Genomic DNA, 25050 nt, shown 5'->3' on the forward strand with positions numbered 1-25050 from the left:
GGACTTTGTGAGCAGACTGATAATGTTCACGGTGACTTTAGATGAGAAAACATGCACATTTCCACAGCAAACAAAGACGTTCAGAACAGGTCAGATTGACGCCAAAACAGTAACACAGAGTTCAAATGATTTCACGTGATGGGACAAATGCGACACCAGCGTCTTTGGTTTCAGCACATGGGAGAGACTTATTCATATTCACAAATATTTACTAAATGTCTCTGCTCAAATGCATAACATGTGTCAAATCTGCTTGACTTTAGAATAAACCAAGTTTCCCCAAAATTATCATCTTACTGTAACATTTGTTATGCGTCAGCATCCAGATTACTGCAAATAGATTTAAATGAAAACTTTAGCATCAGCAGTCAATCATAGCGTGGACAAAAGCATTTACACTTACATTATTAACACATACATGCAGTTTTCACTTCAGCTCCACATTCATCTGACTCTGTCTTTGTGTGTGTGTGTGTGTGTGTGTGTGTGGGGGGGGGGGGGGGGGGGTCAGGACGCTGAAGCCCCGCCCTCCTGATATTACACGCATGAGCCAACTACTGAGATACTGTTTTATCCTCACAGAACCACATCTATGGAGTTTCAGACAGCTTCATGTCATGTTTGCTGTACTAAATCCACAAAGCCTGCAAACATCAGAGACATGTGCCCCCATCTTTCCCCATCACCACTACTCCTCCAGTCACATTTCCCCTAACACGAACAATGTGCAACATCAAAAGCAACGCTGCGTCTTCGACAGCTATAGTTCAGATGTTGCATACTTTTGCTTGACAGGAAAAAAAAAAAAAGGAGCCCTGCTTTGAATTCAGCTACAACATCCCACTGGAGCACGCTGCTGTGGATTTCAATAGAGATTATGACCCCAATCAATTATTGAAATGGTGTCTGTGGACATGAATGATTTAGTATTATTAGGTGGCATTAATCAGCTCTGTAACTGTTGCCTGCAACTCCATCTTTAGTTGCATTCGGAATAAAATCCCAGGGAGACATGGGGTGTGAGCAGTATGCAAGTTAGTGCTCACATCTCCCAAGTCCTTGAGAATGAACCCACTGAACTCCCCAAGGTGCGTGGAATAACTCACACCCGGCCAGATTGTACAGCAGCTCCTCCATCTAGTGGCCAAACGCTGTCATTACTCAGAAAGCCTCTGAGGCGCTGAAGGAAATCATTTGAATAATGCAATTAAATAAGATAAAGAATAAAACAGAGGCAGGACAAACTTGTTCTGTCCCAGACGTTACTGTCGAATTGTTTGGACTAGTGAAGAAAAATTTTCACTGATTCACTCTAAGTCAGAAGAAAAGGGGATTTTATTGTCACTAAAGTGGCAAAACAGCAAAGTGTGGTAGGTAACTAAAATAACTTTTAAGAGCAATAAAGTAATAACAATTAATATTTTAATATAAAAATCTGACTATGAAGAATTAATCAGCTGAGATAACCTAATTGCAACCTAAAACTCCAGCTATTAAAAGGGCCTAATAAGCAGCTGGTGACACATTATGGCCAACGCCAGCCCGTGTTTGCTTACTCTTCTGCGTCTGCAAACTGGTCGGGCTCGGTGGGAGTCCTGTGGCGGGACCAGCGCACGGGCTGAGGGTGGTGCGCTGCCGGGCTGTAACGGGCGGCTGCTGGCAGGTCACACGTGACCCGGTGCTGGAGGGTCAGATCCTGCAGTTTAAAGTGGAGCACATCCTCTGGACCTAGAGAAAACGAAAATAGTCTGTAAAACTTTGGTTTCTTATCACAAAATACACATTTCAGCTGATATATGGATATTATGCCTTTTCCTAACCATAGGTTTCATTCATGAAAGACACATCTTGGATCTCATTTTCCCAATTTTCCTCCTCTTGTGGCGGCAACAGCGGGAGTTCACGCTTATCCGGGCAGTTAACTTCTGTGTCTCTAGAAAGGTTTAAAGATTTAAACACAAAGAACAACAGCAGCTGGGCTTAAACTACAAAAGTCATAGTCAAATATAATAAAAGACAAATTTCCATGTTAAACTAATCTTAATAGTCTAAATCAGCTCAAATTTCAGTCAGTAAATATTAGACTCAAAGTTTTGTGCAATTATAAATTAAGGTATATTTTAGACTGACTGATTTATTTAAAACAGCTTCAAAATTAATAACTCACCTCTTGATCTGATGGACTTTCTTTCTTTTTCTCTTCTTCTGCGTTGCTGATTTCTCTGGTGTCACTCGCTCAGAATTACGGGCCCTAGCGCGGGCAGCTGGATCAGAACCCCGGCGGACTGAGCCTCGAACCGGACCTCCTCCATCATTCTCCCTCCCAGCTGCTAAAGTCCTAGATGTTTCAGCGCTCGTGCCCTCGGACCCAACTTTAATGCAACCATTTACGATGACCTGCACTTTGGTTCCGTTCAGTGCCGCAGCTGGGGTCGTCCCACTGGTTTTGGTGTAGCCGTTGGGAGCAACCGGACCATTAACCGAGCCTGCACCGGTCACGTGACCGCCTGGTTTAGAGCCGAGGCGACGCGTCCGTCGTCTCCTGCCGTAGTTCCCTTGATCCTGGTGCATCGTTTCACCTGTAGCAACAATTCGACCTGCTTTGTAAAAGTAAATTCATTTCATCAATGCTACATTTAACTAAGTTACGGTTTACAGCTTTAGTTTAGTCTGGCCTTTCGGGGGTTTGGATAATTATTTTAGTTGAAGCTTTGACGCCTCATTGCTCTGCGTGGAGCAGGCTATTAAACCTGCTTCCTACTTGTTTTGCTCGATGTTGTGACGTAAAGCGAAATTAAATCAAAGAAGAAGCTAACGGTGCGGCACTACGTCCCAACAAGGTCGTTTTAGCCGGCTAACCCGGCTAATGTTAACGTTTATTAGCCACGATAGACACTAACCACGACTACTAGTTATTTTTAGTATGGAGAATTAAACACCAACAGGTTATTTAAAAAAACACACGCAGGTGTTTGAGAGCAGCCTAAATCCACACTGTTTTAACTCAACCACCGCTCACCTGTCGCGCGACTCTCCGTCCGGCGGCGCGAGGACGACGCTCAGGTGTGTTTAGGGTTTGACATCCGGTTTTGCAAAACGCGCGATTTAGTCCGTGTACTACGAACGTTTTGGTCACTTTAATGTCTTAGGTTTTGTGCCGTAGCAAGACGTCGTCCAAACAACAGACACCGAATCTCAATCTTTAATTAATAGGTTCTGGTCAAAAATGCCGCCTTAACCATTTAGGCCGAGTTTGGGAAAGGCGGAAACAAAGAGACACGTGATTGAGAATTCAGATGAGCGTTGTTATTTTAAGTGGTTATTGTGGTCAGATGTTTGATTATTTATTTATATTTATTTACAACACCGTATGTAGTTCACAGTAAGGCACTAAAAAATGGAGCCAGTAATATTTAAACTATTTAATTATTAAATTAAATTAGTGTGTTAAAAATGTATCTGATAGAATGCACACATTGTAGATAAAACTGAAGGAAAGGAGCACTGCCAAAGCCATTCATTGCCCTTTACAGTGAGAGAAAGTTAAACTATAAGAAACGAGTTTTGACAAGTTTGACAGCTCAATGTAGTTTATTTCTTTTACCTAAAATGGCACACGTTGCTATATTCGCAACTAGATTTGTGAAGCGAAACGGGACACAAATCAGCAGGTAAATAAGTTAATATTGCTTATAATGCTCAACTTTACATTAAGTCAGGAAGACAGTTCACAACCATAGGAAACGCCAGTTTGAAGCAAACTGAAAAGCAACGGACTTAGTTTGACAAAGAAAATAATTAGAAGTGCAAATTAAAAAAAAAATTATCTTGACAAAATATTCTCAAAATGCTAATCTGGCTTGAGTACCATACAAAGGTTTGTGCTATATAATTTTTTTCTAATAGGACAACTTAGTAATCAGCAGTAGTTCCTTGATAAAACTGTATAAAATAGTTCTCAGTATTAATCTGAAAAAGAGTGGTGAATGGCACATTAATACAAATTAGCACTAAATACAAGTCAAGAAAATGTCAGACGCGGACATTTACACGTAGAAGGTACCTTCAGAAACTGTGAATCTATAGCATCATCTTGAAGAACGTCTTCAAAAGGCACATACAGAAGGGCTGTAGATGAGAACCATGCAGAACAAGTCCTTTTTGTGCAAGGAAGCAAAACTCAAGTTTACATAATACATCAGATCTGAATCTTTGCCTCCGTCAAAGCGACCATCCCCTCGATACAGTACAGGACATTGTACAGAACATGTGTTGCAACATGTCTGAATCGGTTGCAGAGACTTAAACTGAAGACGCCGTTTTGGCCAAACGAAGTGAAACGAGTTGCACATTCATGTTATTTACAGTGTTCCATTAGAAAACTGAGAGTCGGGTCTAAACTGACCTGTGTGGTTCAGCTGATCCTGGCTTTTGTATCAGAAAGTGAGACTTCTGTGCACGCTCACATCCAATCAGAGCCACCAGTCGCTCCGTGTAAATCCACCCTGTACATTCATGTCAATATAGTTCTGTGCAACACTATTGGCTTTACTGCAAGCAGCAAAGGCTCCTCGCTCTCCTCCTCTGTTTGCGTTCAGCAGCAGCGGAAGGTACAGTTGAAAGACACTCCTTGGTCGCAGCATGTGTCTGCTTCTCATCTGAGCCAATTAAGGGCCACTTCTCAGTGAAGGCGTCTTCACTAGTGGACTGATTGAGACTGCGAGTGCATTTGCAAGGTTCCTGGAAGACATGTTCTCAATGTAACGCACAATTACCTTCATTTGACCCACAACAACGTCACGACACGCCTCCTCTCAAAGCACACACTGGTCCGTCGTTAGACACGTACTGGGATTCATTGTTTTCAGCCTGTTTAATCCTTCCGCCTTCTCTAACCACTCGTGCCTCATCTCCAGTCATCTTTAAGCACGTGCTTGTAACAAATCGCATCATCACACGCATGTAGGGACTACAAACGTGATGGTGGAGTTTACAGCTGATCCGCCTTCAGGCCTGTCTCACAAAGCTTCACTGTCTGCTGGCAAACTAGTATAAACTCTGTATTTTCTAATATACCTCGCTACAATTTACCCAACTGTCTGTCTAAAGATAATACAGCTACTACTACATCAGCATCCAGTAGAAACCACGTTATTTTTGTTATTTTGTTCCAGTTTTTATGTACTATACATCCAGTGTAGCACACCAAATGACTTTGTCCAAGTGCAGGGTATCTCTATAAGTCAACACTTTTGTCCAATGAGATCAAAATCGCTAGTGGGTACAGTTCACATTACAGGCAGAGAATAAAATAAAACTGGATCAGACTGTAGAGTCACACGAGTGTAATGTAAAGTCAGAGAGCGAATTACTGGCAGTCAAAACATCTTTGACTTTCTTCACTGCAAGAGAATATCCTGTCCTGCAAAGAAACAGCAGGGGGCGATGCAAGTTCATTTATAAGTCCCAGTTTCCAAAACTGGCTCTGTTTGCCTCCCCTGAGTTGCAGGTTCTGAACAGCTGGAATGATCCTTGTTCCAGAACAATTCTCACTCCAGGAGAGTCGCTGCTAGTTTTTGATCTCCAGGATGGACGGGTTATGGTCCAGGATGGACAGGATTATTTTGTCCATGTACTGCCGCAGACGTATGTTAATCTCCTCCTGCTCCTTCAGGGCTTCCATTAACTGGGAAGAAAGAAGTATAAAAATACAGTTTCATTTCTCCTTTGCACACTTGATCAGCGTTAGAGCATTGTTACATATGTTTATTGTGCCAATGCAGTTATTGCAATCAGAATAAGACTATGTTAATTTGTAGCTACATAACTATCTATAAATATTGCTACTGTAAATGGACGGCTCTTCCATTGCTAAACTATTAGTTTAAATCTTCAGCAGTTCTTTCTGTGGTAGCAGTTAGCAGAAATGCATGAGTAATAGTCTCAGTGATGACCTTCATATTATGCAAATTAGATTCAAATTCAGTACCACTGTGTAATATCTGGAACACTTGCATGCATATGTCCTAGAAATACTGTTACGATCCAACTACGGAACATGTAAACTGGAATGAAAGACACTGGACATGTTTATTAGTATTTACTCACTGTTGCATATGTAACATACATATGTTACAGTTATAACTTACAGACTGTACAACCTCTCCACTCACCTGGTCTCTGGAGGCGTTCTCTATTTCAGCAGCCAGCGATTGCGCCTTGGTCTGTGTGGCAAACAGGTTCTTGGCTTCATAGAGGCTGAGGCTGAGGATCTGACCGTTCAGGTCATCGTTCTGCTCTTTCAGCTTCTGGTTCTCCTAAAATACAGAATGAGAATAGAAGGTAGAGGACAGAGAATGAACGGACCGTGTGAAATGCACACACCGGGCGGCGACGGCAACGCCGGAACAATGACCACTACTCAAGCCTCACTCAACCAAGCACACGCAGCAGCGTACATCTATGCTGGCAACGCCTGCAGAAGGTGACATGGGTTATGGGTTACAGAACAAACGGCTCCCCTGCTTTGTCTGGTGTGTTATGAAAGCTCCTTGATTAAGTTGCCTTTGAGTGCTGACATGAGGTCAGTTTGATTCTCCCTCGTTCTATCCTTCACTATTAGTTAGGGAACTGCAGCAATGACTCGAAAGTCAGCCTGGGCAAATTCACCCATTGCGATTAGTGGTTAATCGGGAGGTCAGAATTCACAGAAGCAATTTTACCATCAGACCAGGACAGAGCCGAGCCCCAGACAACACCAGGTGCTGGAATTCAGGGGGAAGAAAGTCCTGGGACACAAATTGCTGGACACACACACACACACACACACACACACACACACACACACACACACACACACACACACACACACACACACACACACACACATTTACAAAAGGTGCACAGGCAAGCAGAAGATGATGAGAGTGTTCTCTGTGTGGATGATACAGGGCAGTGTCCCTTAACCAGAGTCTGTCAACCATAGAACTACATGACCTGCCCAGCTACAAAGGTCCAAGTCTGAAATGAGATATCTATAGATTGACGCTGGTACTAAACAATTATTATCTTTCTCCCATTGGCTTGCCTGCACACGGTGTGACAAGAATGCCGGATCTGCTGGGGATAAAACTTATCAACTCTGACAGGGTGCAACACGCTGTAAGAATCAGCAATCCTGTCTGGCTTTACATACAATAAGGTTACCTCAAGGCTGTTGTTATTTCTAAATGCATTTTATAGTGTATTGGCTTCTGGCTTGGGGAATGCCACATGTCATCAAGAGAGAATTAGCATTTACACATCTTATCAAATTCTATTTTGTTGTATTTTTTAATTTGAATGAACATGCTGCAAACCTATATAAACACGGCATTTAAGTCTTTACCACAGCCTGAATATTAAAACACACAAAAAGACCCTATGAATGTACTGTCCTTACTGTAAAACTGTGATGTAGCTGGTGTGTAGCTTCAAAAGGAACCATATACGAACCATATAAAAACCACTGTGACTGGCTCTTATCCCCACATATAATGCATCATATTTTCAACACACACAAATTGTTTGTATCATCTGAATCACTGTGCAGGTATTTTCAGAATCAGAACTGGTATAAAATAACAAACAAAGTAGAAAAGTAAGAAACACATAACAGGTTTGAGTCTATGATGAACCATGATGAGTTCATTTGAAAACACACACACACACACACACACACACACACACACACACACACACACACACACACACACACACACACACACACACACACACACACACACACACCACCATTCATAGGTATTATACTACAATACCATAATACCTACAATGACACAACAGTGATACTAGTTTATGTCTTTATGAACCACCTGAATAAAGACTAGTCAATGAATATTAGAGAAACTGTATAATTGGCACTTTCTTTATAGACTGACATTCTATAAATCTATATAAAAGTGTTTTATGATTATTACGCTTAATGTGTATACATCTCTCATGTAAAGGGAGCCTGTCATCAATACCTGCTTGAGACGTTTGACTTCGTGCTCCAGCTCCACTTCTCTGGTCCGGCTGTTAAAATCTGAAAGGCTTGAGGAGGAGCTGCGGCCTCGCGTCGGCTTCTCTGCCTCCAGCTTGTACAGCTGTAAATGCTCCAGCTCTCGACGCAGGTCCTCAATGAGCTGGAGATGACAGGTTGACACATAATCAGTGTTGTATAATACTGATGCAGTGTTTTGCAGGTGTTAGTGCTGACATGACCAGAGAGAGAGAGAGAGAGAGAGAGCGAGAGAGAGAAAGAGGGAGGGGGGGGGGGCAATCCACTTCATGTAAGTACGTCTAATGCATGGTCAATAATCCTCCCACCTCTTGCATGGCTTCCTTCTCTTTCTGAAACTGCTGTCGGTTCTGTTTCAGTTTGTCCATCATTTTCCTGTAGAGGTCCATCTCATCTTTCAGGCGCAGGCTGGTGTCTTCCAACTTGTCCGTCATCCTTTGCTTCTCCTGCGGATGCCATTTGAACACAGTTTTACAGTTTGTATACACTCACTCACAGAATCCATTTTCACCACTGAACCATTTGAAATGTGAACACATAGAAGCGTAAAATTCTACTTGCAAACATTGAGAGTATCACATTATCCACCTTCTGCCAAATATTTGGTCCTTGTTTTGTTATAGTTTGAAACTACATGCAGATCTGAGAATTGTCTGTTTTGGCATCATTTACATTCACAGATTATATTTGCATACCTTATAAATATAGAAATGTGGATCGAGAGTCATACAGGAAATAACATTTACATTTCCTCATCACCTTTGTGTGTGTGCATGTACATGGCATATTAAATGTTAAAATAAAAGGAAACTGACATTTTCAACACAGTGGACCGACTTTGTACAGTACAGTATGTGGTGTGGACATGGAAAACAGCCTGGCACTGCATTGCACTGGAAACAGTGGGCTGAACTGGAGAAGTGCTCTTAATAAGAAGCTCAGCTGGATATGTTACATAAACATAAGCAAACAGACAAAGAAAAGGAAGGAACTTGCCTCATCCAGTTTTTCTGTTTGGGACCTGAGTCGGCACATGTTCATGGACATCTCGCCGTTCTCATCCTCCAGCTGTTTGACTCTAAAAACACAAAGCCTTGTGTGTGAGTGGACTTTTACATAGTTCTAGAATGCATGTCTTGCACTTAGTTTATGCTGCAGCTGTTCATCAGGAGGAATCTCTAAGCATTTAATTATACACCCTGCATTTTGGCTTAACAAGCAGGTGCATCAGTGTCTATATTCATGAAATATAAATGCAACTTGATATAGAAATCTTTTATTAGCATCAAGCATCTGAAGACAAATGCAGCATATGTCGTGTAGGGGCTTCTCACCGATTAGTCAGCAGTTCTATCTGCGTGTTCTTGTCTCTCTCCATCTTGCTGTAGGCCTCTCGGTGCCGTCTCAGCCCCTCCTGCGCATTTTGCTCTGCTCGTGTCTCCTGGTCTTTCAGCTGCTCCTCCAGCTCATGAACCCTGAGACGTTGGACACGTAACCAAACATGCATTCAGCACAGTGACATCACCGAGCTACACATTACGTCTGTGTTAATTTATGCTCATATGAATATTTTGGACTGTACCTGTGTACCAGTTGCGTGTTCTCCTGCTTCAACCTGGACTTGACCTCACCATTCATTAGGATTTCATTCTCCAGTTCTGCCACCTTCTTCTCCAGAGAACCCACCTGGCAAAAGCAAACATCTTGTGAAATGCTTCATTTTTATGTACATGTTTATTGTACTGACATTTACCATCCCAATAAGCCTACAGAAAACGCTAAAGAAGAGGTTTATGACATTTTCATGGCTTTTCATTAGTTTTTCATTAGTTTTTCATTCACACAGAATTAGCAAGACCCATTATTGCTACTTAAGGAGCATCTGCTTAGTCTTTAAAAAGCTAATACCTAGAGAGCCATACCTTCTCATTGATGTCGATATCACAGGAGTCGATGCTGTCCCTGAAAAGATCCTCTGTGCTCCCATTGCTGCTGCTTAGGTTGCTGTTGTGGAGCAGCTGCCTGTGTGAACACAAAGCGCCACAAACCTAAGAGAAAAAAACTGGCCGAGAATAGAACCAGGCGATGACCGGCTCGCTCTGGGCTGAAATGATACCACTGCAAATGGATGCAGTCGATACAGGACCATATGGGCAGAACCACGATTAGAAGCTGCTTGAAAACACAGTCTCCACATTCACAGACGGGGGAATCTGAGTAAAGGGGGATTCCGCTGCATTACTGAGACTAGACATCTAGAGCGGAGAGGTGATAAATGTCATTAAAGAGAAATAAACTGAACAGAAAGAGTAAAAGAAAGAGAAGACAGTGGAGGCAACAGAGATAATCAAGCCTAATGGTGAATACAGTACATAGGTCACGTCTGGCAGGCCATTTTCTCTCCGTCACTATAATTTAACTGCAGTGGATGGAAACAGGACAAAGGCCCAGATACCAAACACTGCATCACAACGGGCTGAACAGTGAAACACTGTACAAAAAAAACTCTTTCACTTCAAACACTTACAGATAAGATTAATTGCTTCTAGACTTCCTGCACTTTCTCTCCATAACTGGTTAGTGATTAACTAGCTGTCAGAGCACAATGTTCAGGGAGCTGACTGATAAGACAGCAATAACACTGTTGAGTGTGTATGTATGAAGTCAATAAATACAGCAAACATGTGCAGCACACACAAACACACAGTGGCCTACCTTCCAAAAGCAGTGCTGGAGATTTTCCTGTTGGGGCTATAAAGTGTAAAAAAAGAAAAACAAATAACATTTATTACGTCACATGTCTGTGTTTAGAGTCACACACACTTTGACTGCTCAGTGTGACAGATATGTGAAAGAAACACTGAAGGACACGTCAATGACGATACAATTTCACTTCTGGTTCGGTGAGCAGCGGTTTCTGTCCGATCAGCAACTGCCTCAGGGGACAAAAGCCCAAAGACACTCTCTGCATGATGTGTCTGTCTGTGCCAAGTTACACACTGGGTTAACACAAGTGAGCACACACTGTACATCTAGACAAGGACAGTGTTGAATAACCCTACTAACTCTACTGTGTAAATGCATATAATGCATTTAATGCATATGCCAAGAGACTGAGAGCTACGATGACTAATTTAAATATATACATTTTTGTTGTAATACTGTATTTATGTTTGCTAAAACCAGTTCCTTCATTGTTTTTGTCAAAATATATCCTGTATCTACTTCCTTTAATTTACTCGCCACATTATAAACAATATAATTTTATTTACATCTCACCCACATTCACAAGTCTTGCTTCTGCTGCATTTTGCATCCTCCGATTTTCTGATGTCTACTTATTTATTTATAAGGACAAAGCATAGGTCTAATTAGGGGAGGTGCTTTGGCTTATTGACCCATTCTCTTCAGGAAGATATCCTGAGTCAGCACAGGGAGGTATAAATGTGCCACTCCAGCGCTCTCACTGGAGTAAAACATTACTCTACAAAAGTTCGGATTCTCAAATGACTGATTTGTATTTGCACGCTGGTTTGCAGGGAGCCTGTACAGTCTGGGCTGTACAGATTATGTTACCAATAATAGTCTCTCTATCAGGCTGGTTGAGGTAAGCAAAAGAGTAACAGCCTGTAACAATCAATTAGCGCTGCTGTGTGTGTGGTGCATGTGCATAGTGTGGGCTGTGTTTGTTCATGCATCACACACAGTAATTCTTAATACCTTAAGACAGTCAGCGCCCAAATTACTTCTTAATCACATCACAATGAAGTTAAAAGTCAGAGGGCAGGTGATCACGCAGCAGCCACAGTACCTGTTGGCCTTTAGGTTTTTAAGGCGAGCCTCCAGGTCATTCAGCTGGTTGACCTTTTTGCTGCATTGTGAGCAGTAGACGTCCATCAGTTCACCGGGGTAATGCTGACGCGCCTTACGAGGAGTCTGGGTGGCACTGTAAGCACACACATACACACTTTATCAACAATAAAAAGTATTTTTATGCAAAAGCCCCAACTTTTTACTCAATAACTACTGTTTGGCCATTAGAATTTCTTTAGACCCGTTGAATGGGAGGGTCTTTTTGGTTTGAGGAGCACGTTGTGAAGATTACTGATGGGAACCTAAACCAGCTGCAGCGATTTAAACATTTTTCCCATGCTGAGTTGTCTTTATGTAAATCTGGCCCCGCTTTTGAATTTAAATTTCTATGCCAACTCCATCTGAAGAGTTTTGTCTGCTTGGTATGCGTGGAAGAGGAATGGAGCTGCGCTGCCAGTCTATCAGCCCAGAGACTTAATCCCATTAAACACAGGCCTTAGATGAATATTAATGTGGCCTTAAGGGCGCGAACTCCCAAGTTACACTTCACAAGTCAGGTTGCAGGATAATACTGTACAAGGCAGGTAATGATTCTGGAGCAGGCAATGTGGAGACTTAAATCCACATTATTTAAAAGAGATGAAGCTAAAGAATCTGCTCAGTGTTCTGAATGTTCCTTCATCAAGACATAACCTTTGGAAGCAGCAGGGGCCTACAAACTATTAAACAGACATTGATTCCTAATCCCATTCATAGTCTGCATAATCTGCTACTTGGCCGGTGATAAAAATATAATTCAACAAGAAAAATAATAATTACTTTGACCTACTACTTCTACAAAATACCTACTCAATACTTACTCAGACAATAAGACATTAATTTGTAAATAGGTCGTCAGTACAGAAGATGAAGTTATCAGCAGCTCTTTACTTACTTTACTGTTACTGTGTAGTGCGGGGGGTAAGCTACCCAGAATGCAATGCAAGTATAATAACATCTTACGATGTAAACAGACTCTCTCTCTCTCTCCCTCTCTCTCTCTCTCTCGCTCTCTCTCTCTCTCCACAGGACTATGTCTCTCTACTGCCAGGCCTTGTACAACTCTACCTGAACCCACGCTGCACGTGGGCCGGAGGTCCGGCGCCTCCGTGAGCCTGGTCTGCCGCACGGCGGGGGGCCGTCGGGGGCGGGAGTTCGCCTTGTACGAATACAGAGAGAAGGTAACGATCCGGAGAACGCGCGTCCGCGAGCGAATCGCAGCCGGCGCCCGTGATTTCACGCATCCCGTTTGTGTTTGTCGTCGCTGAGGTGGACTCTCGGGAGCTGCCGTCCGACGCGTCAGAGGTCCACTTCAACGTCAGTGTGAACGAGGGGGATTCTGGCTCGGATCGACTCTTCTGCTGTCTGTACAAAACCAAGCGGGGCTGTTTCAGTGCCTTCAGCCCCTATTTGAAGCTGGAGCAGCGAGGTTTGTGTGTTTCATTGTAAAAAAAAAGATGGAATTCTCTATATATAGTACAGCAGAAAAGAGAATTTAAGAAACTAATATTGGCCTACAAAGAAATGCTGAAAGCGGCTGTGACCCAGCCTGTAACTGAACCGTTGATTCATAAAAGAACAAAGGCTCGATGCGGCATCGTGTGGTCTAACAATAAACACTCCCATCCGCTCCTGCTGCATGCAGGTGCAGTCTGTGGTCTCATTGTCCCGTGCTCTCTGGGCGTGTAGCGTTAGTTACATCCTGCGTTTCGGCTGGAAACCACACAGACACGCACACACACACACACACACACACTCACTCACACACACTCACTCACACACACACACACACACACACACACACACACACACACACACACACACACACACACTCACTCACACACACTCACTCACACACACACACACACACACACACACACACACACACACACACACACACACACACACACACACACACACACACACACACACACACACAGGGACGGTTGCAGGGGCGGGTTTTGATCATTTTCACAGGTGATCGTCTCCCCCCTTTTCTGCTCCGCTCATCCAGATGTGGCCCCGCCTCCCCCCACGCCGGCCCTCCCTCCCCCGCTCCTGTCCGTGGAGCCGCCCTCGGGCGCCGTCAGCCGCGGGGCCGTGCTGTCCTTCAGCTGCTCCGTCCCCGCCCTCGGAGGCCAGTCCGGGTCTCGGCCCGGGCCCGAAGGCGACCCGCCCACCTTCCTGCTGCTGAGGACCCCGGAGCGGGCGGGGGCGCCGGCCGTCGCGCTCCGGCCCCAGGCGAGCCGGGCCGCCGGCGCCGAGGCCCGGCCGGGGGTGTTCGCCGTGGGGCCGGTGACGGCGGGAGAGCAGGGCGCGTACAGCTGCATGTACCAGATCAGCAAGGACCGGGGAGCGGTCAACTCAAGCGTCAGCAACACGGTCCGAGTCACCGTCTCAGGTGAGGACCCGCCGCGCTGCGCGTTTGGCGTCAAGTCAGGTGGTGTGAGCTGCGTCCTCGTCTCCCTCCAGACGCGCCGCCCGCCCCCACCTTGGAGCTGCAGCTGCAGACAGATGTGTGGCGGCTGCTGTGCACGGGCTCTCCTTCCTACCCCGGCGCCGTCTTCTCCGTGTACGCGGCGGACGGCGAGCTTCCTGTCGACACCCGACGCGCCTCAGCGACCGAGCACCGGGCCCGGTTCCCGGTGCCGGTGCAGAACGCGACCGCGGCCCGGTACCAGTGCCAGTACAGCGTCCAGCTGGGAAGCTACTGGAGCCACTCTGAGCGCAGCGCGCCCCTGGTTTTAACCAAAGGTACCTGTTCACACATGCGATCGCTGCAGGCTCTTAGCTCCAGACTCACCTCTTCCTTTATTTTTCAGAAATATCCCCTACTCCAACACCAGGTGGGTTTATTATAACTTAATTCTGAGCAGGAAGACGTTCAGGCCTGATATTTGGCTTAGACTTCCTATGAATGACATCCCAGCTGTTTGAGGAAGGCTTTGGTTGCAGTACTTCACCATCTGTTCCTTCAGCTGAGCCCGCGGTGGACCTGCCTCTGGTTCTGGGCTCCTTCTCTGCGGCGGTGCTGTTCCTGTGCTCCGTGGCGCTGGCGGTCGTGATAGCGCGCACACAAGGTATTTCACGGCTTTTACGCAGCCACTGTCACAATCACACACGTCTTCCTCTGTGGAACTGAACCCCCCGTTTGCCTCTCCGTCCCCTCTCCTCCAAAGTAAAAGCAGCAGCTGAGAAAAAGAAGAAAAGGTATTTTAATCCCAATGCATTTAGTGTATTTACTGAGTGACGCGCCGCTTCACTGATGCTTTGTGCCGCTGTTTCAGGCAGGAAGCTCAGTTCTGGTCTCAGGTCCACGCGAGGGATCACGTCGTCGGTGGGTGCTTCTCTGCAAAAACACGCATCCTCTTGTGGATTTGCAGTTTCCTCCTAATTCTTCCAGCGGATTCTCTCAGTTCTGCCAAACGCTGCGTGACGACTTCAAGTAAATGAATAGAAATTAACAGGCTTTGTCCTCGTTTTTTTTTCTTTTTGCAGAACTCACACTGAGGCGTTCAAGCTTTTCATCCCAGGTAAATGTGAACCTGATCCACACGGTGCGACTTCATTTATGACTGGACCACATGAAGCTTAATTAGGTTTTTTTCTGAAGTGCACATTGCTGCTTGTTTCTGGTATTTCTGGTATTTCTATGTTTCCTAACTATAAGGAGCAAGTGTAAACTTCCCAAGGTCTCCTCTCTGTAAACAGTCAGGCCTGCACCCAAACACCCCTGAGCCCACTCCAACGCATCCCACACACACTGTCAAGTCAAACCCACACATGTTTCTCATTAGTGCTGTTGTGCAGGGTTTGGACTCCGTTCTCATTAGTCGTAATCACTGTCATTACCGAGCTCGATGAAGGGAGTCTCTGCAGACTCCTCCTCCCCGTGCGCCGCCGCTGATCCATCCACGCCACACTAAGCAGCTGTCATAAGGCTTTTCAGTGCAGTGTGTCTTTATTTCACATTCAAGGTTGTTCTGTTAAACAAGACAGAAAGTCGCCTCTAAAAAGTCAGTCTCAATGTTTCTGAAAGTTCAAGTTAGGTAAAATAAAAGTCTAAATATTTAAATATTTTACATTCACATCAGCGGTGCTTGAAACTGTGGAAACAATAATAAAGGTCACACACTCAGAAGAAACACGCTGGGAGGATGTGAGGACGATGCAGGTCATGCAGTGTGTTTGCCTTTATTTTTGGCAGTGACCGTATGCAAAATACACACACATCTCATTTACATTAATCCTCTCACGCCTAATGTGTAATGTTAAACGCATGTACTTGTGTTTGTTATTATGCAGGAATGGGTCGGTGGGGGCACTGAGACCACCCCCACCACACCCCCACTGTGGAACCCCCTCACCACCTTCACAGCTCCACTTCATCCGCGTTAGAGGTGTTTGTTTCTGTGGGAGCACACGTGTGTGTGTGTGTGTGTGTGTGTGTGTGTGTGTGTGTGTGTGTGTGTGTGTGTGTGTGTGTGTGTGTGTGTGTGTGTGTGTGTGTGTGTGTTTATACATTAACCTAGTTTATCACTGTGGGATCTGTGAGAGTCACACGACAGGAAGAGCTATTTCTGAAGTTCCTGTTTCATGCAGCGCAGGAGGATGCCACAAGGATGATGTTTGCTTAATGGTATATGTTAGATGAACTGTTAATGTTAGTTTTATCTTCGGATGTGGGGACGTGCTTGTGAATTAAGACATAAGAATATTCTTGGGCCAAACAGGAGTCAGATCAAAATCTGTAACTATATAAAAGAAATCATCATATTCATTTTGTAAATAATGTGATAATGTGATCATAATTGTTATTTATACTGGATATTTATATGTAGAATATTAAAAGTGAGATTTAATATTGGTTTCCAAACTGAAAAATGCTCTGTCAAAAACTAAGTAGTATTATCTGAGTCCATGTCAGGATATCCTGTAATAACAGGTACAGGACAAAGTACTAAAGGGCTTTTTGCTGTAGTTCTGCTCTCATTCTGCAGAGGGCACCATTTATATGTATGCACTGACATGAAAGTCACTGACTTCATGTCGTTTTTTCAAGTTGACCTCAGTTACAGCCGTGCGATGACGCAGCATTGAGTCTGAGCTGTCAGCGATGTGATTAGGTGATAATAGCTCGACAGAGAACAGAAGCCGCTGCACTTAGACAGGAAGCAGCTCGGAGCGTTACGTCAGCGGCAGACGAGCACGCAGGAGCTCCTTTTGCATCAATGCACGCAAACATGTGAGGCTGGATGCATTCAGGGAGCGCTGTTTGGCTCGTCTGGCACATCGGAGTCTGAGTCACGGATTACCGTTCCGGCCGTCGCACGCGAGCACACGCAGAAACGCCGGAGATATTCACATCCAGATGACGGCATTAGGCAACGCTGTTTGAATAAGAGGCAGAATAATGATAAGGGCCGTGAGCCATGAGGGTTCTATGCTGATGAACTTAAGTGGCACCTTAATTTGCACCCACGGCTCAATCCAGCCTCACCCTGCGTGTGTGTGTGTGTGTGTGTGTGTGTGTGTGTGTGTGTGTGTGTGTGTGTGTGTGTGTGTGTGTGTGTGTGTGTGTGTGTGCGTGCGTGTGTGTGCGTGCGTGTGTGTGCGTGTGTGTGTGTGTGTGCCTGCGTGCGTATGTGACACACTAAATTATGAGTCATGTTGATATCAAATGACATTCGCAATCTTGAAACTCATAATTGCCCTTTTAATGCCACCTCATGCTGTTTCTCCGGCGTATTTGCTAAGTGTGCGGCGTGAAGGCGGACTCCAGATAAAGGTGCGCGCGTTTCATGTCGAGCCCAAAAGTTCCGGCATCAAGTTTGGCTTCGGAATTGAATTTAATCTGAGGCAATTGCAGCGACTACACCTTTAATTGAAGTCAGCCCTAAAGTTGAGATTTAATTTTCGTGTCATTACATTGTGTATGATTAGATGACAAACTGCTCTGTGTATTTGATCTGATTTAGTTTGTTTCCTTTAGTTGGTTCCTTGGTGAGATCACACTGAAACATAAAGCCAGACGTCCACAGAAGGTCCAGCACAATCGGATCCGGGAGTTTGAAAACAAGCGCCGCAATAACCAGCGTTTGTTCCTGTTACCAATCAGAGGTCGTCATGAATAATGCAAATCTCATGTAAATAGCCTCCAAAAAGCCTGCTGGAGCCTGTAAATGCCAGAAGGATGGATTCAGACAAATCTGAATAACTACGAGGGAATGAAATGTCACAGATATGCTTAAAATACAGTCAGCCGGTCTCACCATACAATAAAACACAGACTGTTGATTCTGTGTGACTCAGCTCTGCCATTTTGTTCCCCCTTCACTGAACATCAAAGCGGAGCACACACCCACACCCAGTGCATATGTGAGGAAACCGAAAGAAGAATCTCTGAATCGCTTTTGTTGTTGACCTTTTTGTTGTTGAGTGTGTGTCACACACTGTACTGGAGGTACCAGACTTCAAACGGCGGCCGCATAAGCCCTGATCCTTCCTGTAGACAAATGAAATATCAGGGTTTCTATAACAACAGCGACCGACTAGTGGTTACCGTGGAAGTCTTACATCATTTCACAAAGTCCATACATAACAAACCTCCTCCCGTATTTCTGGCCTCCTGTCAAACCAAACAGAGACTGACTGTCCTCTGCATCTGCTGCATCCATGACTTCGTGCTAGCAGGACTTGAGAAGATGGTGATAATGAAATATCATGGAAATGAGGCTGGAGCACGTCAGAAAACCCGATTAGTCGCCACAGTGGGTTTGTTTGTTTTGCTACATGAAGCAAAAAAGATTGTCTTCAGTCCTGACAGAAGCATCAGTGTTTTATTATCCACATACATTTCATGTGGGACTAACTTGTTTTTAATTTTCATAATGCCAAAGCATTCCAGTAGTAGTAGCATCAAGGTTTCCGGTTATGTGCAACATGGTAATATGAGGGATGTTGCCTAGAGAAGATTGAAACTTATTAATAATTTTGATCCCTGAAGTCGCTGCAGCTCAACCATAATAACACAGCGGCGATGTCAGTGGGCTGAGTCCAGTCAGAATGAGGTGATGAATTATTCACGGGAGGACTGGGAGGTCAGTAAAGCGTGATCACACACACACACACACGCACACACACACACACACACACACACACACACACACACACACACACACACACACACACACACACACACACACACACACACACACACACACACACACACACACACACACACACACACAGGGTCTGGGTTCGATGTTCTCCCTCTGTCTGCATGGGTTTTTTTTCTTTCCTACTGCAGTTTTCTCCCACAGTCCAAAGACAAAGTATGAAATGTAATTACATCTGTTGGAGATGTGAATGAAGACATTGCTTGTCTCTATATGTGGCCCTTTGATGGACTGGATTCAGCGCAATGAGTATAAACGTCACATGTGAAACATCTGTACGGATCGTTAAGTTGATCCAGTAGCTAAACCAGCTGTTTCCAGGTGTTTCCAGGTGTTCTTCCAAATCGATTAGAGAGTTTAGAGAGTTCATACAAGGAGTCCCAGTCTGCTTAGCGTCCAGCAGGAATGAACTATGACCCAATTGGTTCGTTTCAAACCATGTTCACCCTTTGAAGGAAATTGTTTTCTCTGATGGTTGTGGCCTCTTCCATTCGAGGGATGTGCTGAACAAACTCAGTCCTCGCAAATAACACAACAGGAACCTCTGCTAACACCACCGCGCAGCCTTGGTGGTGGTCAAGTCAAGCCTGGTATCGTGTACATGTACTGTGACCCCACCCCTCCATAAAACCAACACAGCCCTGAGCTATCAACTCCCCGGAGCAAAGTCAACAAGGAGCAGACTGAGCTGAGGTCAGATTTATTGCGTGGCTCTTATATTAAATTGCATTTGATTGTACAGGTGTAATAAACTAGTAAGGCATCACAAGCAGCAGCAGATGTTTGCTCTACTCAATCTATTTACATAATGAAGTAGTAGAACATAAAATGAAGAAATGTGTTTTTAACTAAAAGCAATACTATTCTTTATTTAATTCGCCGTTTCCAGCCTCTCTTCTTTCCCCCTGATCCTCCTGCTTCTCGCTGAAGGACGCGTTTCAGTTCACCATCAACATTTCCTTGCTCCCAATCCGCCTGACCCCCTTTCTAGCCTCAATCCCTGACCTCCTTCTAACATCGCATTCTCTCTCCTTTCTTCCTCTCCGTCGGCGCTCTCTCCTCCGGCCTGTTCTCTCTCTCCGCGCGTCGCTTTGATCGCGTTCGATGTGTCCGTCTCATCAGAAGTCCTGCTCGCCGCCGTTGACGAGGCCCGACTCCCAGCGGTGCACCAGGGGGCTCTTCTTCCTCGGGGGGCGAGGACTCTGGACCACCTGCGGAGGTGACGATTGTAACATCACAAAGGAGAGGGATTCATGCAGAAGCAGAAAAATCAGGAGAAGAGGCGGCGTGTGTAAGAGGATCTGAGGCAACAATGAGGAGTTCGACACGCTGGGAAGACGCTGCTAACGCTAACGCTAACATCGACCTGTGCCAAACTCAATCATGCAGATAAAGGCACAGAGCAGCATTCAGGTCTATCAAAGAATCAGACACGCACACACACACACACACACAAGCACACACACACACACACACACACACACACTGATGTTGTCTCTCCCTCCCCCTCTCGTGGTCTCACGGCTGTTTGCCTCCCTCCCTTATCTATAAAGATAAGCTTCCTGTGTGTTCAGTTTATTAGCAGACGTTTGTGGCCCATACTGTATTTGGGCCAGTGGAGGTGCTGACTTCCTCCTAGGAGCCTTTTCTTCTCTGGACCGACTCATGACTCATGACTCTGAGCCCCAAAGCGCGATATTGTTGATATCATGATATCTCCTTCTAGCGATATCCAGGGGCGACTCAGGAGGATGCTTTGCCTACATTTACATGTGCTGTACCAAGTGTGGCTGACAGGAAGAGCGGCTGTGTTCAATATAGCAGAAATGCTATAATAGACGTCACTGAGAAGCTGTTTCTGCATTCAAACATAGCAAATGACAATACAATGGAAACAGCAGTGTCTGAGTGTCTTTGCAAGAGAAGAAGAGCTTAACTGAGTCACCTCTGCAGGAGCAACGTGTTCCTCCTCGGCCTCGGCCGGAGGCCACATGCCCAGCTTGCCAACGGACTGGCGCGCTGCAGGGGAGAGAGAGGAAGAAGAGCGGGTGAGGGCGGGACGAGCGAGGGGCCGAAGGGGTCGGCGCCGCGGCCTCTGAGGTGGGAGCGAACCCTGAGGTGACGCGGGGAAGAGGCAGCGGCGGCACCGCGGGATTTATCCCAAACGAATACACCGTTACGTGAGGTTTATTACCGGCAGCCTATAAAACAATGCGGCGCAGATCATTTCCCAGCAGCCGGTGCTCATTGACAGACAACAGAGGTCACACCCAGGTCCCACTGAGTGCCGACGCGTCCACAGCAGGAGGAGGTCCTGAGTCTTTCTACGCGCTGTGCTAGTTCGTTACACTGTGCGTTGGTTGTTGTTCAGGTTTTACATCTGATTCCATGCGTGGATGTATTTGTATAATCAAACTGTTATTTCTGTCCTTCTTAATGAGCTCGTCCCCCGGGTTCCTTGTAACCGCGGCGGCACGAGCAAACAGCTGCAGCAAAATGTAAATGAAAGACATAAATATGTATCAGTCCGTTCCCACAGTCGTCCTCACTGTGCTTGACTTGGTTTCCTGCTGACTCACTAAGACGTATCTCACCTCCGATCCATTTATTGTGAAGGTCTGGGAGTTTATTGTGTCGTCGGGCAGGTTATGGCCTCTAGTGCAAAATTGGGCTTGTAACAGAAAGCACATGTTGGGGGTTTTCCACTGATGTGCTGAGCTGTTTCGGGGGGTTTTCATCACCAGTGACACTCATACATTTCTTATCATAGCCCACATACCTCTGCCCGTGGAAGCTGCACTCACCTGCTGTAGACCCCGCTCCCCCTCTGGATGAAGGACTGGAGGACTCGGGGGCGACGGGTCCATTCGGTGGAGAAGGAGACGCGACCGGGGTCCTTCCCTTCACGCCGGTGGGCCCTTCTCCTCTTCGTCCTCCTCCCTTCGCCCCCCGTGCTGCCCTCTGTACACTACTCCTCTGCTCGCGGAGCTCCTTCTCCCTCTCTTTAGCCTCGCGGATCTCCTGCTCCACTTTACCCACGTTTGTGGAGGGGCGCAGCTTGAAGAACGGGTTCTCCCTGACTTCCGCGTCTTCCCCTGCGTCCTGATTCGTCCGGATTCGGTTCGGACTTCCTGAATCGCCAGCGGCACCGTGCTCGGCCTCCTGCTGGTGGTACAGTTTCAGTGCTGGGATGCTCATGTTATTCTCCAGGATGATGACCTGGCAACCCGTCGCCTCAGAGAAACCGGGTCCTCTGGGTTTCAGCCCAGCTGAAGCTGTTTGTTTTGCTGTGCGGTTGCTCTGAGGGGGACCCAGCGGGTCCACGCTCTGCCTCCGCTCCCCATTGGAGACTCTTCCAGTCGTCGCCGGGGGGGAGGCGTCCTCCTGGGTCTCCTGGACTAAAGCGTCACTGGCGGAAGACCAGGACGTGGCCTTACTCCTGGATGAGGAGTTAACACCTGAATCGCTTGGCTTCTGAAAGACCTCAAAAATCTGTTTCCGGTCTTTTATCTGGCGAACGGTTCCTTTGTCGTAGACCCCGGGCACCTTCCCGAGCTTGACCAGGTCCTGCTCGCGCTGCGTCTCCCTGCGGATGTCGTGCTGCATCTTCTTCCCAGCGAACTGCCTGTCTTTGCCCTGGTGCCGCTCGGAGCTCGCCGCCAGCGCCTGGGAGAGGACGGTCTTCCTCAAAGGGACGTCCACATACTCCGGGGAGGCGGGGGGGTTGGGAAGCCCCCTGGACCTCCTCAGGCTGTGCTCGCGCTCCACGGCCCGTCTGATCTCCCTCTCGATGGGGGTCTCTCTGGCCCCCGCCGACAGGCTGGCGTTGCCCTCCAGGGTGCTGCACGGGGAGAAGTCCGCCGACACGCCGCTGTCGCTCTGGCTGTCGTCGCACGAGTCGCTCTCCATCCTGCCCCGTCCGCTGTGGGCCGCGCACACGGCGCAGGGAGACTTCCCAGCCTCGGATCGCGTAATCCTCAAATTGCTCCTCGTTCAGAGAAGCCGAGGAACGCGTCGACAGGTCGGAGGTCACTGAAATGCTGGTCTGGCCGCACCTGAAGTAAAAGAGAGCAAGTGAATTCTTTTCTCATTCGTGTTTTGAGTGTGAACATCGTCATTGCTGCTCAGAGATTGCGACACAAAAAAAAAAAAACACATCATCATCTAAACATAGACTGTACTGGAAGATTTTGTGACAGAAAGAAAACCGCCTGAGCTTACTTCTCCCCAGTGAAAAAGAGATCCCCTAGTGCTTCTTCCTTGTCCCCCGGTCTGACTAGCCCGTCACAGGTGTCTGACCCCTGAGTGCTTTCCACAGCACTGTCTCTGTCTGATTCCCTCTCCCTGCCCTCGTCTCCAACTTCCTCCTCAGGCTCCTCCACTTCTCCGGGGAACAGCTGGCACTCAGACACGGGGTCAGGATAGGCCCGCGTGCACATGATGACTGGACAAACCCGCTCTTCCTCACCTCTCTGAAGAATGACGGGTGGAAAAGCAACGAGACAGTGAGATGAACACACAGTATATGGGAGAAAATAAATACATAACAAAAAATATGTGCATATTAAAGACATACAATTAACTGAATCCACGCTTTTAGTAGAGATTTAAAGCAGGACACCAAGACCTCTGAGAGTAAACACACCTCTTGTATCTCCAGCCTGAACTCGGGGACATTTAACTACAACTGGTCAGCAAATCTCAGGCCACGTCCAGGGATGTGGGGGAGAGGAGGTCAGCAAAAGAGAGGGGGTGAGGTGAAGCCAATTATGTTGTTGCCAAGATTTAATGACTATGTAATCCATGGTCATAGATGGTAACAGCCACGGAGATAATGCCAAAAGGCTAAAAGTTGGCAGGTATTCTGAATAAATTTAAATGTGACTAGGTTTCATTTTAAATTGTCCCTGAACATCTGCAGCAACATGTTTTTCCTTGTTAGTAAAATATCTTGCATGCCAAACCTTAAGCCTATGCCATGAGCTTGCAAATTAGGGAGATGCTAAACAGTCCGACCAAAAACAACAAAGGGTATAAAGGGGTTTATACACAGTAGGGATATATTTTACATTATTTAATGTATACCGCCCTTTTTTTCTCAAATTTTAGATCGCAATGGATATTTGAATTCTTAATTGTACACGTTCACTGTGGGAAAGAAGACCAAGCTTGAGGTGTAGAGGGCTAAAAGGGTCAAAAGGTCAGGTCAAAGGTCCCACTCCATCTAGTTTCACAACAAGGACTTATCTCAACATGACTGGACAACTTAAGGAGGGGGTAGGTGACGATGAGAGGGAGCAGGGTGCGTTACATGTTGGGTAATAGCGAGTAACACGAAGCAGGACACAGTGTCAGATTGCCATTAATATAGGTAAGTGAGAAGAACAAGTGCTGAAAGAAGACTGCAGTCAATAGAAGGAAGGAACAGAATAACCAACAAAGGAAAAAGAGCAAAACTAAATTAGGACATCTGAGAATAGAGAATAATATAAGAGTCTCTGGCCCGGTGCGGCGCGACTTTGCTCCCTTCGAGCGCTCTCTCCTTCTGGCCTTCCTCTCCACCTGTGTGCTCGCTCGCTCCCTCTGTTCTCTCTGTTCCCACCCCGGGCTCCCTTTCGCTCACAGCGACAACAGAGGCCGCCCCGCCCTGATTGGACGCCTCTATGGAGACGGCTGACAAAGGCGGAGCGCTCTGGCCGTGCACCTGTTGCGCCGCTTCCTGGTTTCCTCCCCTGGGGGCAGGTACAGGCTGGCTTTGGTCCAACAGCGCCTCCTGCTGCTCAGCGGGAACATCTGCGAGCGCTGGTAGCCCGTCTGGTTGAGGAGAGGACTCGGAACGCAGGGGTTGGAGAACCTGGGCTGTGAATAGGGGTGAAGCGCCTGCGTTGGGTTCCTCCTCCTCCTCGCTTTCGTCGGCAAAACGAGGGGAGCACACAACGCGTTCGTTGTCCGAGAGCTCCT

General features: G+C 46.3%; 3 protein-coding genes across 6 annotated transcripts; 1 reads left to right on the forward strand and 2 right to left on the reverse strand.

Moving 5' to 3' along the window:
- Positions 1–1317: 1317 nt before the first annotated feature.
- On the reverse strand, positions 1318–12809 carry rab11fip4b (RAB11 family interacting protein 4 (class II) b). 4 transcript variants are annotated; one of them, XM_029149059.3, is made up of 14 exons: positions 11871–12805; positions 10775–10810; positions 9982–10081; positions 9642–9745; positions 9394–9534; positions 9056–9137; positions 8368–8505; positions 8025–8183; positions 6723–6803; positions 6174–6317; positions 3020–5686; positions 2168–2579; positions 1821–1933; positions 1318–1728 (listed from the first exon to the last, which is right to left on the reverse strand). In XM_029149059.3, exons 1-11 carry the CDS (start codon positions 11954–11956, stop codon positions 5570–5572), a joined length of 1188 nt encoding a protein of 395 aa, XP_029004892.1. In that variant the 5' UTR covers positions 11957–12805; the 3' UTR covers positions 1318–1728; positions 1821–1933; positions 2168–2579; positions 3020–5569. The 4 variants fall into 4 exon arrangements, with proteins under 4 accessions (XP_029004892.1, XP_055367543.1, XP_029004902.1 ...); XM_055511568.1 differs by having other exon boundaries at positions 2168–2597; XM_029149069.3 differs by lacking the exon at positions 6723–6803 and having other exon boundaries at positions 11871–12798.
- Positions 12373–16438, forward strand: LOC114843237 (uncharacterized). The gene is made up of 11 exons (XM_029129638.3): positions 12373–12424; positions 12941–13092; positions 13181–13340; positions 13926–14312; positions 14384–14665; positions 14734–14757; positions 14890–14991; positions 15091–15121; positions 15199–15248; positions 15410–15444; positions 16217–16438. The coding sequence occupies exons 1-11, from the start codon at positions 12373–12375 to the stop codon at positions 16307–16309; spliced, it is 1368 nt and encodes a 455-aa protein (XP_028985471.1). The 3' UTR covers positions 16310–16438.
- A 2298-nt stretch (positions 16439–18736) lies between these two features.
- On the reverse strand, positions 18737–23054 carry LOC114854538 (uncharacterized). Its single transcript, XM_029149046.3, has 3 exons — positions 21894–23054; positions 21035–21108; positions 18737–20300 (listed from the first exon to the last, which is right to left on the reverse strand). Exons 1-3 carry the CDS (start codon positions 22996–22998, stop codon positions 20208–20210), a joined length of 1272 nt encoding a protein of 423 aa, XP_029004879.2. The 5' UTR covers positions 22999–23054; the 3' UTR covers positions 18737–20207.
- Positions 23055–25050: the final 1996 nt, after the last annotated feature.

This window comes from Betta splendens, chromosome 1, assembly GCF_900634795.4.
Source record: "Betta splendens chromosome 1, fBetSpl5.4, whole genome shotgun sequence".
Taxonomy (NCBI): Eukaryota; Metazoa; Chordata; class Actinopteri; order Anabantiformes; family Osphronemidae; genus Betta; species Betta splendens.